Source organism: Megascapheus bottae, chromosome 26 (genome assembly GCF_031878675.1).
Source record: "Megascapheus bottae isolate mThoBot1 chromosome 26, mThoBot2.hap1, whole genome shotgun sequence".
NCBI lineage: Eukaryota > Metazoa > Chordata > Mammalia > Rodentia > Geomyidae > Megascapheus > Megascapheus bottae.
Window position 1 is genome coordinate 753883 of NC_143534.1, and position 13467 is coordinate 767349.

Here is a 13467-nt window from a genome sequence, read left to right on the forward strand (position 1 = left end):
TTCCAATCTGGCAGCTATTTGCTGCCTTATCTTGTGGGGCAGGATGGCGTTGTAGATGGAGGCTGGATTGGCGCCCAGGCCACCGGCCTGGTGCCCAGAGCATCAGGTACAGGCAGAGCCACCAGATGGCACCTTCACTTGGGCCAGTGCCCGCAGGATGGGCTGTGGAAGCCAAAGGACAAGTGGACTGAACAACAGGGACTGGACAGCCACAGGTCAATTTCAGACAAGGGACAGCTGCAAGACATCTTGGCCTGTGGTGAGGAGGGGGTTGTCTCAACTCATCCATGATCAAGTGAGTTGGGGAGTTCCACTTGGAGGTCAGATGGTTCTCCCAGGGGACTTGGTGGAACCAAGCTTTGAGTGAGGCCACGCAGAGGCGGGAAGCAGGCTCTGGAGTAGCAGGAGGCCGCAGAGGCGGGAAGCAGGCTCTGGAGTAGCAGGAGGCCGCTGGCGGCTGTGCTGGTCCTGTGCACCCCCCCAGCTTGGACTCCAGCAGGGTGCCAGCAGGCAGAGCATGTGCATGCGTCAGAGGCCGGCCGCTGCCTTTGCACTAGGCTGTGTTAGCATGAGAGGTGTTCGTTTAATGTTGGTAAAGGAATTTAACAAGAATCAAAAAGCTGTGTGTCCTTGATTTGGCTATTGACAGAACTGCATTGTTCCACCTTTCTTTTTCCTCTCATCACTTTTTGTCTTTGTGGTTGGCATTTTGTGGCAGCTCTTGGTTCTGTGACTGTTCTTGTTCCACTTTAAAGATGGAGGGGTGGGCAGTGGGAAGGAAAGTAAGTTTTCTAATCTTTGTATCGGTACCCACAAGCGTTTGTACTTTTTCAATTGCCAGCACTGTGTTTTCCCGTCTTTGGGAGTTGGCTGAACTTCCTGTATTACCTTTTGGAAAACTTCAGTTTTACCACATTCTTAAGCAGATTTGAAATAAATTCTTATCACACTGCCAACAACTGAAAGACAGATGCGTTCTGTAGTTACTGACCAGGGGCCTGTCCACTCTTGATTCTGCAGACTAGTCCTGACTGCTGTCACTACAGGTGACCTGCTGGGGCAGTGTCCACGGGGCTCCTTCCACAGGACAGGCGTCATGGTACCAGGCTGGAGCTCAACATTTGGTTACGCTATATCCACGTGGGTGACACGGCACAGCAGGGGATGACCTCCCTGCTCTGTGGGCAGCTAGAGCAGGAGGAATGTGGGCTGATGCTAGTTCACATGGTGCAAGACACCAGGGGCACTAGTGGCCAGTAACCCTAGCTACCCAAGAGACTGAGATGTGAGGATCACAGTTTGAATCCAGCCTGGTCAAGAAAGACTCTCATCTCCCAGTTATCCACAAGAAAAATCTGAAGTAGAGCTGTGGCTCAAAGTGACAGAGCACTAGCCTTGAGGAGAAAAGCTCGGGCACAGCACCCAGGCCACAAGTTCAGCCCCATGGCAGAGATACACAGACTATTCTTTAATAGTTCTGACCTTCAGAATGCCTTTCATGGCAAGCTTGGAAGTCAGTGGCCTTACTTCACTGTTGCTGGCACAATTCTAGCTTGGTGAGATGAGATTGTTTGACACTGCATTAAAAAAAAGTCCTTGGGATTTAGGCTAAGGACTACTTGCTTGGGATTTGCTAAGCTGGTTTGGTGATCGTAAAAGAAAGCCAAAACTGTTATCATCATGCGAGAATTTTCTCTTTTTTTTGGGGGGGGGGTTCATGGGGCTTGAAATCTCAAGGCTACTGCCCTACCCCTGGGCCTGGGTGCTGGCCCCAAGCTCTAGAGCTCAAGGCTACCGCCCTACCCTTGGGCCACAGCCCCACTTCCGTTTTCTAGTGATTAATTGGAGGTAAGAGTCTCTCAGCTTTGGCTTCGTATTTCCCAGGCTGGCTTTGAAACACAATCCTCAGATCTCAGCCTTCTAAGTAGCTACGATTACAGGCATGAGCCACTTCGACTGGCTGCAATAATTTTCTCAATAGGCCACAAACTTTGAGAAGATACCAATACCTTAATCAAAGACAACATTAAATACAAGAGGGGTGACACTGTCCAAAAAGAAAGGTTCTTACTGACAATCCCTTAGTAATAAAATATTTTCAAAAAATAAGTATATACATACAGCTTTGTGGAAAGGCAACCTCCTCAGATTAAAAAACCCCAAAAAACAGGAGGCTGAGATCCGAGGATTGCAGTTCAAAGCCAGTCCAGGCACTAAAAAATCCCTGAGACTTATCTCCAACCAACCACCAGAAAACTGGCCCAGATTTCAAGTCCCACAACCAATAACGGCAACAACAAAAGACAGAAGGGTAAGGTAGCAGCTTCTAGGAGGTAGTATTAGAAGGGCCTGTGCCACCAAATTAGTTAACACCACCTGTTACTCAGTAATGAGGCACAAATACGACAAAAGTTGTTTTACAGAGTATCTTGCAAAGTAAAATTTAAACAGTCGGAATGAAAATTGCTTTTCTTAAGACGGACACATGACCCTTCCTCATTCCTTATGCAGCAGCATGCAGCCAAGATGCCAGCCAGCAGGGTTGATAAGGCAGGAGGAAACAGTGAAGGCTGTATGGGAAGTCAGCACGGCCAGCTGGTGACCAGCAAAAATGTCAGCGTGTGCACCGGCCAGGTCTGTGCCAGGCAGACGCTTTCTGCAGGATGTCTTTCTCAAGTGAGAAAGGACCTGGAGCATGTATGAGGTCCAGAAGTCTCGTCAGCAGAGGTAGCGTCCTTCTCGCCAGCAGTCACTTGATCCCATTCTTCATGTTTCACAGAGCATGTCATTTAGCCACTCGGGAAGAATTTATTCTCTTGATATCAACAGGGCTCAGAATCAATGTTCCGTTTTTGAATTTCCCAACTTGTCCAATCTGTCCACTTGACAAAATGCTGGGGGCCGACTTCTTCTTGGCTTTCCTGTGTTCCAGGTGACAAAAGGTGCCAGGGAGTGAGATATAGGAGGAAGCAGCACAAACTACTCAGCCTACCTATGAACTCTTCCCCGCCTGCATAGACCCTAGCTGCTACAGCAGCCAACACTCCCTGCCCAAGGGACAGCCGTAACAAAGCATTGCTGCAGCTCCTTCCCAGGACCTGTCAGTGCTGGCTGTTACCACACCCCTGAACATCTCCCTCCCTGTAACACGTTGAGGGTCACCACCATATATCTGTGTAAATCTGGGCGTTCTCTCCTTACAACACACACTCCAGGACAGAGCTCCCAGGTGGTCAACCCAATAGACATTTGTGGCCTGAACAATGACCACTCTGCAACATACACAAGGGCAGAAGGGACCCAAGAAAACGGTTCTTGAACATTCTGGAGGAGAGGAGCAAGGCCTGTAATGAAGCTGGAGACCTGGCTTTAGTGTTCATGTATGTAATCCTAGCCTCCTCTTAGGAGGCTGAGATGTGAGAATACAGTTCAAAGCCAGCCCCCCAGAAAAGTCCATCAGATACCCATTTCCACTTAACCAGCAAAAGAAGCCAGAAGCAGAGCTGAGGTTCAAGCACCCACTGCCGTTACTACTCACCTGTCCTCCTGCAGCTTTCTCTTCTTTTTCTTGAAAACATCTGTATTCCGAGCCTGATTTTATAATTTAAGATAACACAATTGTCATTAATGTATGATGGAAAGTCAAAAAACCACTGCAAGAAGCTAGGCATCAGTGACTCATGTAAGAAATCCTAATTATTCAGGAGGCTGAGATCTGAGGAATGTAGTTCAATGACAGCCTGGGCAAGAAAAGTGTATGAGACTTTTATGTTGAGCTGTGGCTCAAGCACAGTGCATGCCTTGTGCACGAAATCTCAGTGACTGGCACACACACAAAAACAAGCAAGAGAGCCACCTAACTGCCATCTTTTAAAAAAATTTTTTTTTTTTTGGTGAGTCATGGGGCTTGAACTAGGCCTGGGCGCTGTCCCTGCGCTCTTCAGCTCCAGGGTACCACCTTACCCTGAGCCAACCTGCACTTCCATTTTCTAGAGGTTAACTGGAGATAAGTCTCCGGTCCTTTTGTGCCTGGGCTGGCTTTGACCTACTCAGCCTCCTGAGTAGCTGGGATTATGGGTAAGCCACTGCACCGGCTCTTGCCATCCATTTTCAAGACCCTTTTCACATGGCCTTGTTTCAGCATCCTCAAAGTCAACTGTTCTCAGCTGGTGTAAGGGAGCATGTGGCGCCCTTTCAATGCCCCACCAGGGACTGGCAAGGGTGGCAGCATTTCCTGCATGCCCTGGATCTAGGAGGGAGGCAGGCCAGGTCGACCCCTCCTCCCTCCCTTCTGGGGACTGAAGTCAAGGGCCTGGGCCCTGTCCCTGAGCTCCTTTTGCTCAAGTATAACCTCTCTCTCTCTTATTTTTTTGAACTGTTTTTTGCCTTTTCTTTTTTGGCACTGGGGATCGAACCTAGGACATTGCACTTGCTAGGCAAGCGCTTTGCCACTGAGCTACATCCCAGCCCTTTTTTATAAAAAGTAATTTAATTTTAGCCAGTCGTGAGGCTTGAGCTCAGGGCCTCAGCACTGTTCTTGGACTTTCTCAAGACTAGAGCTCTACCACTTGAGCCTCAGCACCACTTCCAGCTTTTTCTATGTGTGTGGTACTCAGGAATCTAACCGGGTCTTTGTGCATGCTAGGCAAGCACTCTACACTAGGACAAACTCCCGGCCCCAAGGCTAGCTCTTTATCACTGGAGCCACAACACTACTCTGGCCTTTTCTGGGTATGAGTACTAAGCAATGGAACCCAGGGCTTCATGAATGCTAGGCAAGCACGCTGTCACAAAGCCACATTCCCAGCTGGATGCCCATCTTTTCTATTCTAGTTTAAAAGGGGAAGACTTACCATTTTCTTTTCTTCTTCCTTTGCTGCCTTTTTCTCTTTGATCTGTGCCTGCAAAACCTTGTAATTCACATAACTATTTTTGGGAGGCTGAAATGAAATAATCAGGCGAATCAGTTTTTATTCTGCAAAAGTGTCCCAGCGTCCTCTACTCTTAGATGCCCCTCACTCCCCATCCTCAGCGGAAGGCACCCTCACCTGGACTCCCAGCGTCCTCTACTCTTAGATGCCCCTCACTCCCCATCCTCAGCGGAAGGCACCCTCACCTGGACTCCCAGCGTCCTCTACTCTTAGATGCCCCTCACTCCCCATCCTCAGTGGAAGGCACCCTCACCTGGACTCCCAGCGTCCTCTACTCTTAGAGGCCCCTCACTCCCCATCCTCAGCAGAAGGCACCCTCACCTTGGCTCCCAGCATGATGGCTCGCTCCTGCTCCAGCACTCTTTCTTTTCCTTTCCCATAGCCTGTGATCCCAAAGCGGTGCACTTCTAGACGAGCCTGGGGACAGACACAGTGTGACCCCATGCCTCCCGACCCGTGACTGCAGAGTGATTCAGTTGAGTGAATGAGTGTGGTGGGATCCTGCGTGTAACCGGTTCAGTGAATGAGTGTGGTGGGAGCTGTCAACTATTCCCTTGCTGCCAGATATGCAAAACATTCACTGCTAGCATAGTAAGTACAATGTAAAAAGTGAAGATAAACACAAAAATATAGTAGCAATCCCCAATACATACCTTTTCTAGGTTAAATTCTTGAATATCCACATCTTTCTCAAAGACACCAGTTTTAGTCTGCAAAGAAAAGAATTCTTATTAAAATAAACTATTACTGTATTTCATTTTTTATTTGTTTTTTTTGCTGGTCTTGGGGCTTGAACCCAGGGCCTGGGCATTGTCCCGGAGCTCTTTCACTCCAGGAGAGCACTCTACCACTTTGATCCACAGCGAGACTTCCAGTTTTCTGGTGATTAACTGGAGATGGCTCTGAACTATGATCTTCAGATCTCAGCTACTCAGGAGAGGAGCTAGGATTCCAAGTGTAAGGCATCAGGGCCGATGAATCATGGTCTTTATCACAACCCTAATCTCCCACTGTCAGAGTGGCTATTGTAAACAGAAAATACAAGTGTTGGTGAGGCTGCACTTTGTGCTATACGAGTAGGAATATGAGAAAACAAAATAGCAATTGTACCTCTCCCTCCCACTCATACACACACACACACACACACACACACACATGCAAAGGACCTGAAGGAACCTTCGCAAGAGATATTTGCACATCTAGATTCACTGTATTATTTACAACAGCTAAAATATGAAGGCAACCTGAGAAATCAACAGATGGAGAGAGAAAAACAATGTGGCATGTGGCAAGAGGCAGAACACATGTTTACTGAGCTGAAATCAAGTTAAAATCCCAATACCAACTGAGATCCTGAAATCATAGCAATTCAGGAGGCTGAGATCTAAGGATTGGGGGTTTGGGGGTCAAGTGGTATAGGGCCTGCCTATCAAACATGAGGCCCTGAGAACAAAGCAGGGATATTTTTGCCACATGCTATGGAACTGTATAAACACAAGTGAAAAATGGACATTGTTAATGAAAATGCCTAGCACTAAAGACAAGCAAGCATAAAGGGCAAGTGCACAGACAGGAGAGCTGGGGCCAGTGTTCACTGGGGCCAAAGTTTCAGTCTTACAACAGGGGCACTGTGGTTACATGGGTAAATGTTTTTGTTATGTGTATTGTACCACAATTAAAGGGAAAAAAAAAAAGATGCCTGGTGGGGAGAGTGGCCTAGTGCTAGAGTGCTTACTGGGCATGCACAATGACCCCAGCTCCATTCCTCAGTACCTCATACACAGAAGAAGCTAGAAGTGGTGCTGTGGCTCAAGTGATAGAGCTCTAGCCTTGAGAAAGCCCAAGGACGGCATCCAGGCCTGGAGTTCAAGCCAGCATTGCAAAAAAAAAAAAAAAGACTTCACAGTGGCTTATACATGTAAAAAAACACCTTAAAGACAACTAACAGCCAAGAGGAGGAAAAGGGAGAAAGCATGTCCTTAGGCCATCAAACCTAGGGTTTGAAGAGGGCAAAGCTGAGGAGGGCAATGTGTCTCTAGCACCTAGGCAGGAAATTCTGCTGCAGGATGAGCGTAAGAGGAGCTAATGCCCAAGCAGCGGTGAGAAGGTGAAATGCTAGGAGTCAGTCACTTTTCTTCCCGCTACCTAGCCTCTCAAGTTCAGATTTCTAGCACTGGTGGAAAGTGGCTTTATTGATAATGGGAAATGATACAGCTGCAAACCCCATCATAGCACACAGCGCCCTGTGCCTACACGTCTTCTCAATGTGGCTTCAGGCCAACAGAATTCACCAGAGGCTTGAGATCTTAAGGAAACCACCATGACACAATCTATGTTTGGCCAACAGTAGCTGCCCCCTTCAATCCTAGCCCCAACTCAGGAAGACAGGAAGCACTGTGAGCACAGCACAGCCTCTGGGTGGGTAGGAGTGCCACGGAGGGCAGGGGACAGAGCTGATAATGGGGCAAGCGATTACATCCATGCCTGCCACTGGCTCTGCAAGGTACGAGCTATGCTCACAGTGCCCTACACAGCTCCCCCCCCCCATCCTGTACACCAGGCTCAGGAAACCTGTCTGTGGGCTGCCCGGCTCTTTGATCAAAATACCTTCCAAATACGGATTCCATTTAAAAAGACTTATTCTAATCAGCCTGGAGCAGGGGCAGTGGCTCACGCCTGTAATCCCAGCCGCCCTCAAGGGTCTTAGATCTGAGGATCATTGTTCAAGGCTAGCCTAGGCAAAGTCCATGAGACCCTTACCTTCTATTAACCACCAGAAAACCAGAAGTGGCACTGTGGCTCAAAGTAGAGGGCTATGCTTGAGCAGGAGAGACCAGGAGGGACCACCATGGGACTGAATTCAAGCCACATCTCTCTCTCTCTCTCTCTCTCTCACACACACACACACACACACACACACACACACACACACACACACACACACACACACACACACGGCAGCTTTAGAGTTTTAAGAAGTCAGCTATCAGCTGAGTTGTATAAACTCTTTCAACTAGATTCTTTTCTGTCTTCACCCTCCCTGACGCTGGGTGCTCTCAGGAACTGCCAGTGTGGAGTAAAGTCCAGGGTGGCCCTGGAGTGCTGTGGGGTGAGCCCACAGTAGGAAGGAGGAGCCTTGGGGATGTAATCACTTGTCAATAAAGTGGGGAAATGTTTGTTGGTGTTCTGGCTCTGTACACTTGCGGTACAAAGATGCTGACCTAGCCTCTATCCTCTCTCCTGTGCAGAAGTTAAGTACAAAAAGCCTGGGATGAGAAGCTGATTCTTTTTCTTTTTTTTTTTTTTGGTGGGTCATGAGGCTTGTACTGGGCCTGGCTGCTGCCCCTGAGCTCTTCAGCTCAAGGATATCACCCTACTCTTGAGCCAAGCCCCACTTCCCTTTTTCTAGAGGTTAATTGGAGGTAAGAGTCTCAGGTCCTTTTGTGCCCGGGCTGGCTTTGAGCCTTGATCCTCAGATCTCAGCCTTCTGAGTAGCTAGGATGACAGGCGTGAGCCACTGCGCCTGGCTGAGACCCTGATTCTTGAGGCTTACTTCAGATACACAATTGTTTATCTGGAACAGTTACAGTCCAGTTCCAGCTTCAACTACCAGACATTCCACACTGTGGAGAGGACATGCTGTGACTACGCTGACAGTAACATACCACTTTCTGTGGAGTCCAGGGCAGTAGCTGCGGTCACACAGCTGAGTATTTCTGTGGGGCTGGGGTGTGGCTCAGGAGCAGAGCTCTCACCTCACAGGCAAGGCCTGGCTTCCACCCAATCCGCTTATTTACAACATATGGGATGGACAAAAAAAAAAAAAAAAACCCAAAAACTAAAAACCCACTTTTTTTGGGAGGGAAGTTTGGGGTGACTGGTCTTGGGGCTTCAATTCAGGGCCTGGGCACTATCTCTGAGCTTGTCTTCTTTTGGTAATTTATTGGAGAGAATGGTCTCAAGAACTTTCCTGCCCAGGCTAGTTTTGAACTGCAATCTTCAGACCTCAGCCTCCTGAGTAGTTAGGATTATAGGTGAATAACCCATGTGCTGGCCAAAAGTGATTTTTAACAAGACTCCTCAGATTTTTCTGCCAAATAAATCTGTACCATTTTAAAACATCAACTCCACTCGGCTGGAATTTCCAGTTGCACATAGGACACTGTGGGATAATGTTGAAATCCGTTAGATTCCTGTGAGACAGGGAGACCAGACTGGGTCAATATTCATTCAGAGTGCTTACAAGAGGCCAACACCACTGTCAGACACTCAGCACTCACACAGCAGTATACAGCCTCAGCTGAGATCCCAAGGTGCAGACCCCAGCCCCCCCCCCCCTCAGCACACACTTCATTACAGGACTTCTGTTCCTTTCTCAAGGTCATCAAGGTGAGAAATGTGGAGGGTGAAGAAGCACAGAGGCCAAGCAACACCGGATGGCTTCAGGTTGCTCCCTGATGCACTCATGGTTTAACAACCTTCTTCCTCCCTGGCACCCACTAATGAAAGACTGGGTTCATTCTCTCAGGCCTCTTGCCTCCATATCAAACCTGGTACACTACATAAAACCCCTCGTATAGTAGCTGTGGCCTATGCTGCTGCTCGCCTGTTCAATATCCATGTTCTCCTCAATAAAATAATTAGCTCACATCCCACCCTTACTTTTTTCTTTTGATGACAGTACTGGGGCTTTAATTCAGGAGCCTGGACTATTTCACTCAAGGCTACAGCTCTACCACTTGAGCCACAGCTCCACTTCTGGCTTTTTGGGCAATGAACTGGAAAGTCATAAACCTGGTGGCTTAGGCCGGCAATCTTCAGGTCCTACATAGTTAGATCTACAGGACTAAGCCACGAGCAAACCAGATTTCACCCCACATTCTTGGTGGCTTCCCTCACATGTTCAAGTCCTGAAACAAGGAGAGGGGGTTCACACTACTGTTCCCTCTGTTCTACTTGGCTGCCTAGCCAGCTCCCTACTGTACTGTGGTCAGCCGTGTCACACCCAGGGCTATGGCGGCTTCTCCCTGATTGCACTGCTCTGTCCTGCCCCTGCCTGGCACCAGGGCTATGGCATTAGCAGTCATGGAACCTACTCAGACGTAACGTTCCTGACCAAGTTACTGAGCGTAAGGTCTGCCTGCTTCTCTCAGGATCCTAGCTGTTTCTTTCAGTGCCTGCAACCACCTTAAAATTACATTATCAGTTATTTGGGATCTATATAATACATTCCACCAGGGTAAAGGACTCTTGCATTTATTGCTGTGTCCCTAGGGACTGGCTGATAGCAAGCACTCAGTGATGTGGATAAACCAACAAGCATGCAGTCTCTTAAATACTGTGTCCTGTGAAACTACTGCTGTCACCACCAAGATGAGCTATGACCCCTCATTTATAGGCTAGACATTGGGAACAGAACAAGTGACAGAACAAGTGGGCACACTTCTAGACAAGCCCATGAAAACCTGTTCTAATACACAATGCTATGTGACCAAAGCCTGTGTGGTTCACATATAAGCTCTGGGGAAAGGAGTCATTTCCTGGGCTCAACAAGCCCGAGAGCTGGATTGTTACCCAAGCGATCACCACATTCTCCTTTTCTCAAGTTCTCATTCTCATTTCACCATGTGTTTCTGCCATTGCCATCTATGTGAGCTGTCCTATGTGGCTCAGCTCTTCGTGCAGTGCTGTGTCCTAAGGGACACAGGTATGCCACGGTCCCCAAGTCCTATGCTGAAACGCCAGCACTGCAAGCCTTTTGACACACTTTTCTACTCTGCCCACATTCTGTCTCCCTAGTCACACTTTCAAAAGATAACTGTTTTTGGTCTTTATTTTTTTGTGGAGAAGGGGGCAAGAGGGGTGAACAAATGCAGTCACTATATTCAGTATACACTATGTAAAATCTGAACTTGCAACTTGTGGGCAGGGAAGGGAAGGGGAAAGTAAAGGAAGGGGCGACATTGGCCAAGAACCATTGCATTCATTACCAGGCGAATGGAATTACAATCCCTCTGAACAATTCCACCTAAGTGATAGTGGCTCACACCTGTGATGTTAGCTACCTAGAAGGAAGAGATGTGAGGACAGCTGCTCAAAGCAGTCCAGGCTGTAAAAGACCTGAGGATCATGATTTGGGGCCAGCCTGGAGGAAGAGGGGGAGGGGAAGGAGGAAAGGTGATGGCACTCTATCTCCAATAAACACTCCTTTGCCAAAAAGAGATGTGGCTCACCTGGTAGAGTGCTAGGTTTGAGTGGGAAAACAAAAACAGACAGACAGGACCCAGGCCCTGAGTTCAAACCCCAGGACTGGTGTGTACATGCACACAACACACACACCAAACACAACACAAGCTAAGTTGCCTTTGCAGTGGATAATCTGCAGTTCCCAGCAAGACATAGCTATGTCCTATGTTCTAAAACCTATGAACGTGACAGATAGAAGTGTGGCCTAGTGGTAGAGTGCTTGCCTAGCGTGCATGAAAACCCAGGTTCGAATCCTCAGTACCGCCTACAAGAGAAAGCTGGAAGTGGTGCTGTGGCACAAGGGGTGGAGCACTAGCCTTTGAGAAAGCCCAAGGACAGGACTCAGGTCCTAGGACCGGAGAAAAGAAAAGAAAAACTGCTATCAAGAGGTCCCCAGAGTCCTGTAAACGATTTGCCAAATTCTCAACCCTGAGCATGACCTGGGGATGGTGGTGGTGAGGAGGCTTGGGGGTGTCCTGGTACATTCCACAAAGACAGTTACCTAGCGGCACAATCACCATACTCAAACCAATTCATTACCTTTGTGAGCTCATCTTGAACTGGCTTCAGTCTCCTCTTTTTATTTTTGCTGTGAAATTCCACCACCTCAATTAGTTCCCTGTTCTTCTGTGTGGTGGGCAACGCTCCAGAAGCAGCAGAGACTCCAGGTCCTGAAGGGGCAGCTGGGGGCTGGGCAGCAGGAGCACAGTGCAGTTCTGCTCTGAGTTCCCTAAAAAAGCTGCATGTGCTCTTCCTCTGCCACCTCCCAGGGGAGCCAGGCGGGAGGGCTGGCTCTGCTGCCACCAAGGATACAGCCTCCACATCCCTCTTCCACGTTCCTCTCTTTCTGATTCTCTTCTGTTCTGTGTCACCTTCTGTCTCTCCTATTTGTTGAAACACAAGAAGAGAAGGCTTTCCAGTTTGGGCCAACACTAACATCAAACCACATAAATGCATTTGCCACAGTTTTTGGTCAAGTCAGCTATATCTGCACGGTTTGTAGCATTCAAACTACAGTCATCTTTCCTAGGTAACTGTATTTATGTCTTTTTGACCTTAATTAGCACAATTAGTCTGTCCTCACCTCACCTCTTACTCCATGTGTTGTCACCTTTGTCATCATGTTCTTAGGACTGGAATCCCCAACTGGCTCATGTTTGGTACTCTAAACCCTGCTATGACTACGACTAGCGGCTCCTTAAGACCCTTCCCGGGGTTAAAGGTGTATGTTGTGGTCTTTCTATTTTCCTCCACTTTTGCACTACGGAGAGTTTAAGGTGATTGACTTGGAATATTTTCTAAGAAATGCACTCACAATCGGTTTGATTGGTCAAACTACACCCAGTGGCCTTGAAGCTCTACACCAGAATCCCAGACCTCGTTATTCACCGACAGCAGAACACCCAGGAACGCTCCATGTCTTTTACTCTATAAATGTAAGGCGAGTACTACACTGGCAGGCAGGCACAAGCTGGGCCTTCAGGGCTCCCGGCAGCCTGTATGGACATAAGATTATCCTTAGGATCTTACACAAGCCCTTTCCTCTTTAAAGTTGGGAAGTCCAGAGGCTAAGTCACCTCCGTGCTGCTCAGCGCAGGGCGGGCAGGGCGGGTGTGGAGAGGGTGTGGAGACATGGCACTCCACTCCAGCCAGCTTCTTTAACCTCACTAGAAGTAGGGGGCAGCGGGCAGCGTCGGTTCAGCTCGCGCTCCCAGGACGGCCGGGAGGGTGGTCCCGGGCGTCCCACGGGGTGGTCCCGGGCGTCCCACGGGGTGGCCCCGGGCGTCCCACGGGGTGGTCCCGGGCGTCCCACGGGGTGGCCCCGGGCGTCCCACGGGGTGGTCCCGGGCGTCCCGCGGGGGTGGCCCCGGGCGTCCCACGGGGTGGCCCCGGGCGTCCCACGGGGTGGCCCCGGGCGTCCCGCGGGGTGGCCCCGCGCGTCCCGGCCTCTCGGCCCCCGCCTTCACCGCGTCAGAATTACCGTAGGTTGTGAAGGGTCGTGTTTGGCCTATAAAGCCGCGCACCACCTGAGCTGGGGGTGGGGTCCCCTCACGACCGCCCTCCCGCCCGGCTGCGGTGGAAAGGCTCTGCGAGGGCGGCCGGGCCCGGACACGCGGCCCCCGCGCGCAGGCGCCCAGCCGGGCCGCCCGGGGCCCCGTGCTCACCCAGGTCGTAGAGGCTCTGCAGCAGGGCGTCCAGGGCCTGCTCAGAGCCGGCGGGAGCGGTCTGCGCGGGCCCCGGCTCCCGCTCGGGCGACATGGCTCCCGCGTGGACCGGCGCCGCCGCTTCC

The 13467-nt window shown here is 49.7% G+C and overlaps 1 protein-coding gene across 1 annotated transcript; it reads right to left on the bottom strand.

Annotated features, from left to right (window-relative positions):
• Positions 1 to 2412: 2412 nt before the first annotated feature.
• Positions 2413 to 13450, bottom strand: Fsaf1 (40S small subunit processome assembly factor 1). Its single transcript, XM_090318728.1, has 7 exons — positions 13343 to 13450; positions 11718 to 12061; positions 5585 to 5641; positions 5253 to 5348; positions 4854 to 4940; positions 3539 to 3591; positions 2413 to 2921 (listed from the first exon to the last, which is right to left on the bottom strand). The coding sequence occupies exons 1-7, from the start codon at positions 13434 to 13436 to the stop codon at positions 2786 to 2788; spliced, it is 867 nt and encodes a 288-aa protein (XP_090174854.1). The 5' UTR covers positions 13437 to 13450; the 3' UTR covers positions 2413 to 2785.
• Between the last annotated feature and the right edge of the window lie 17 nt (positions 13451 to 13467).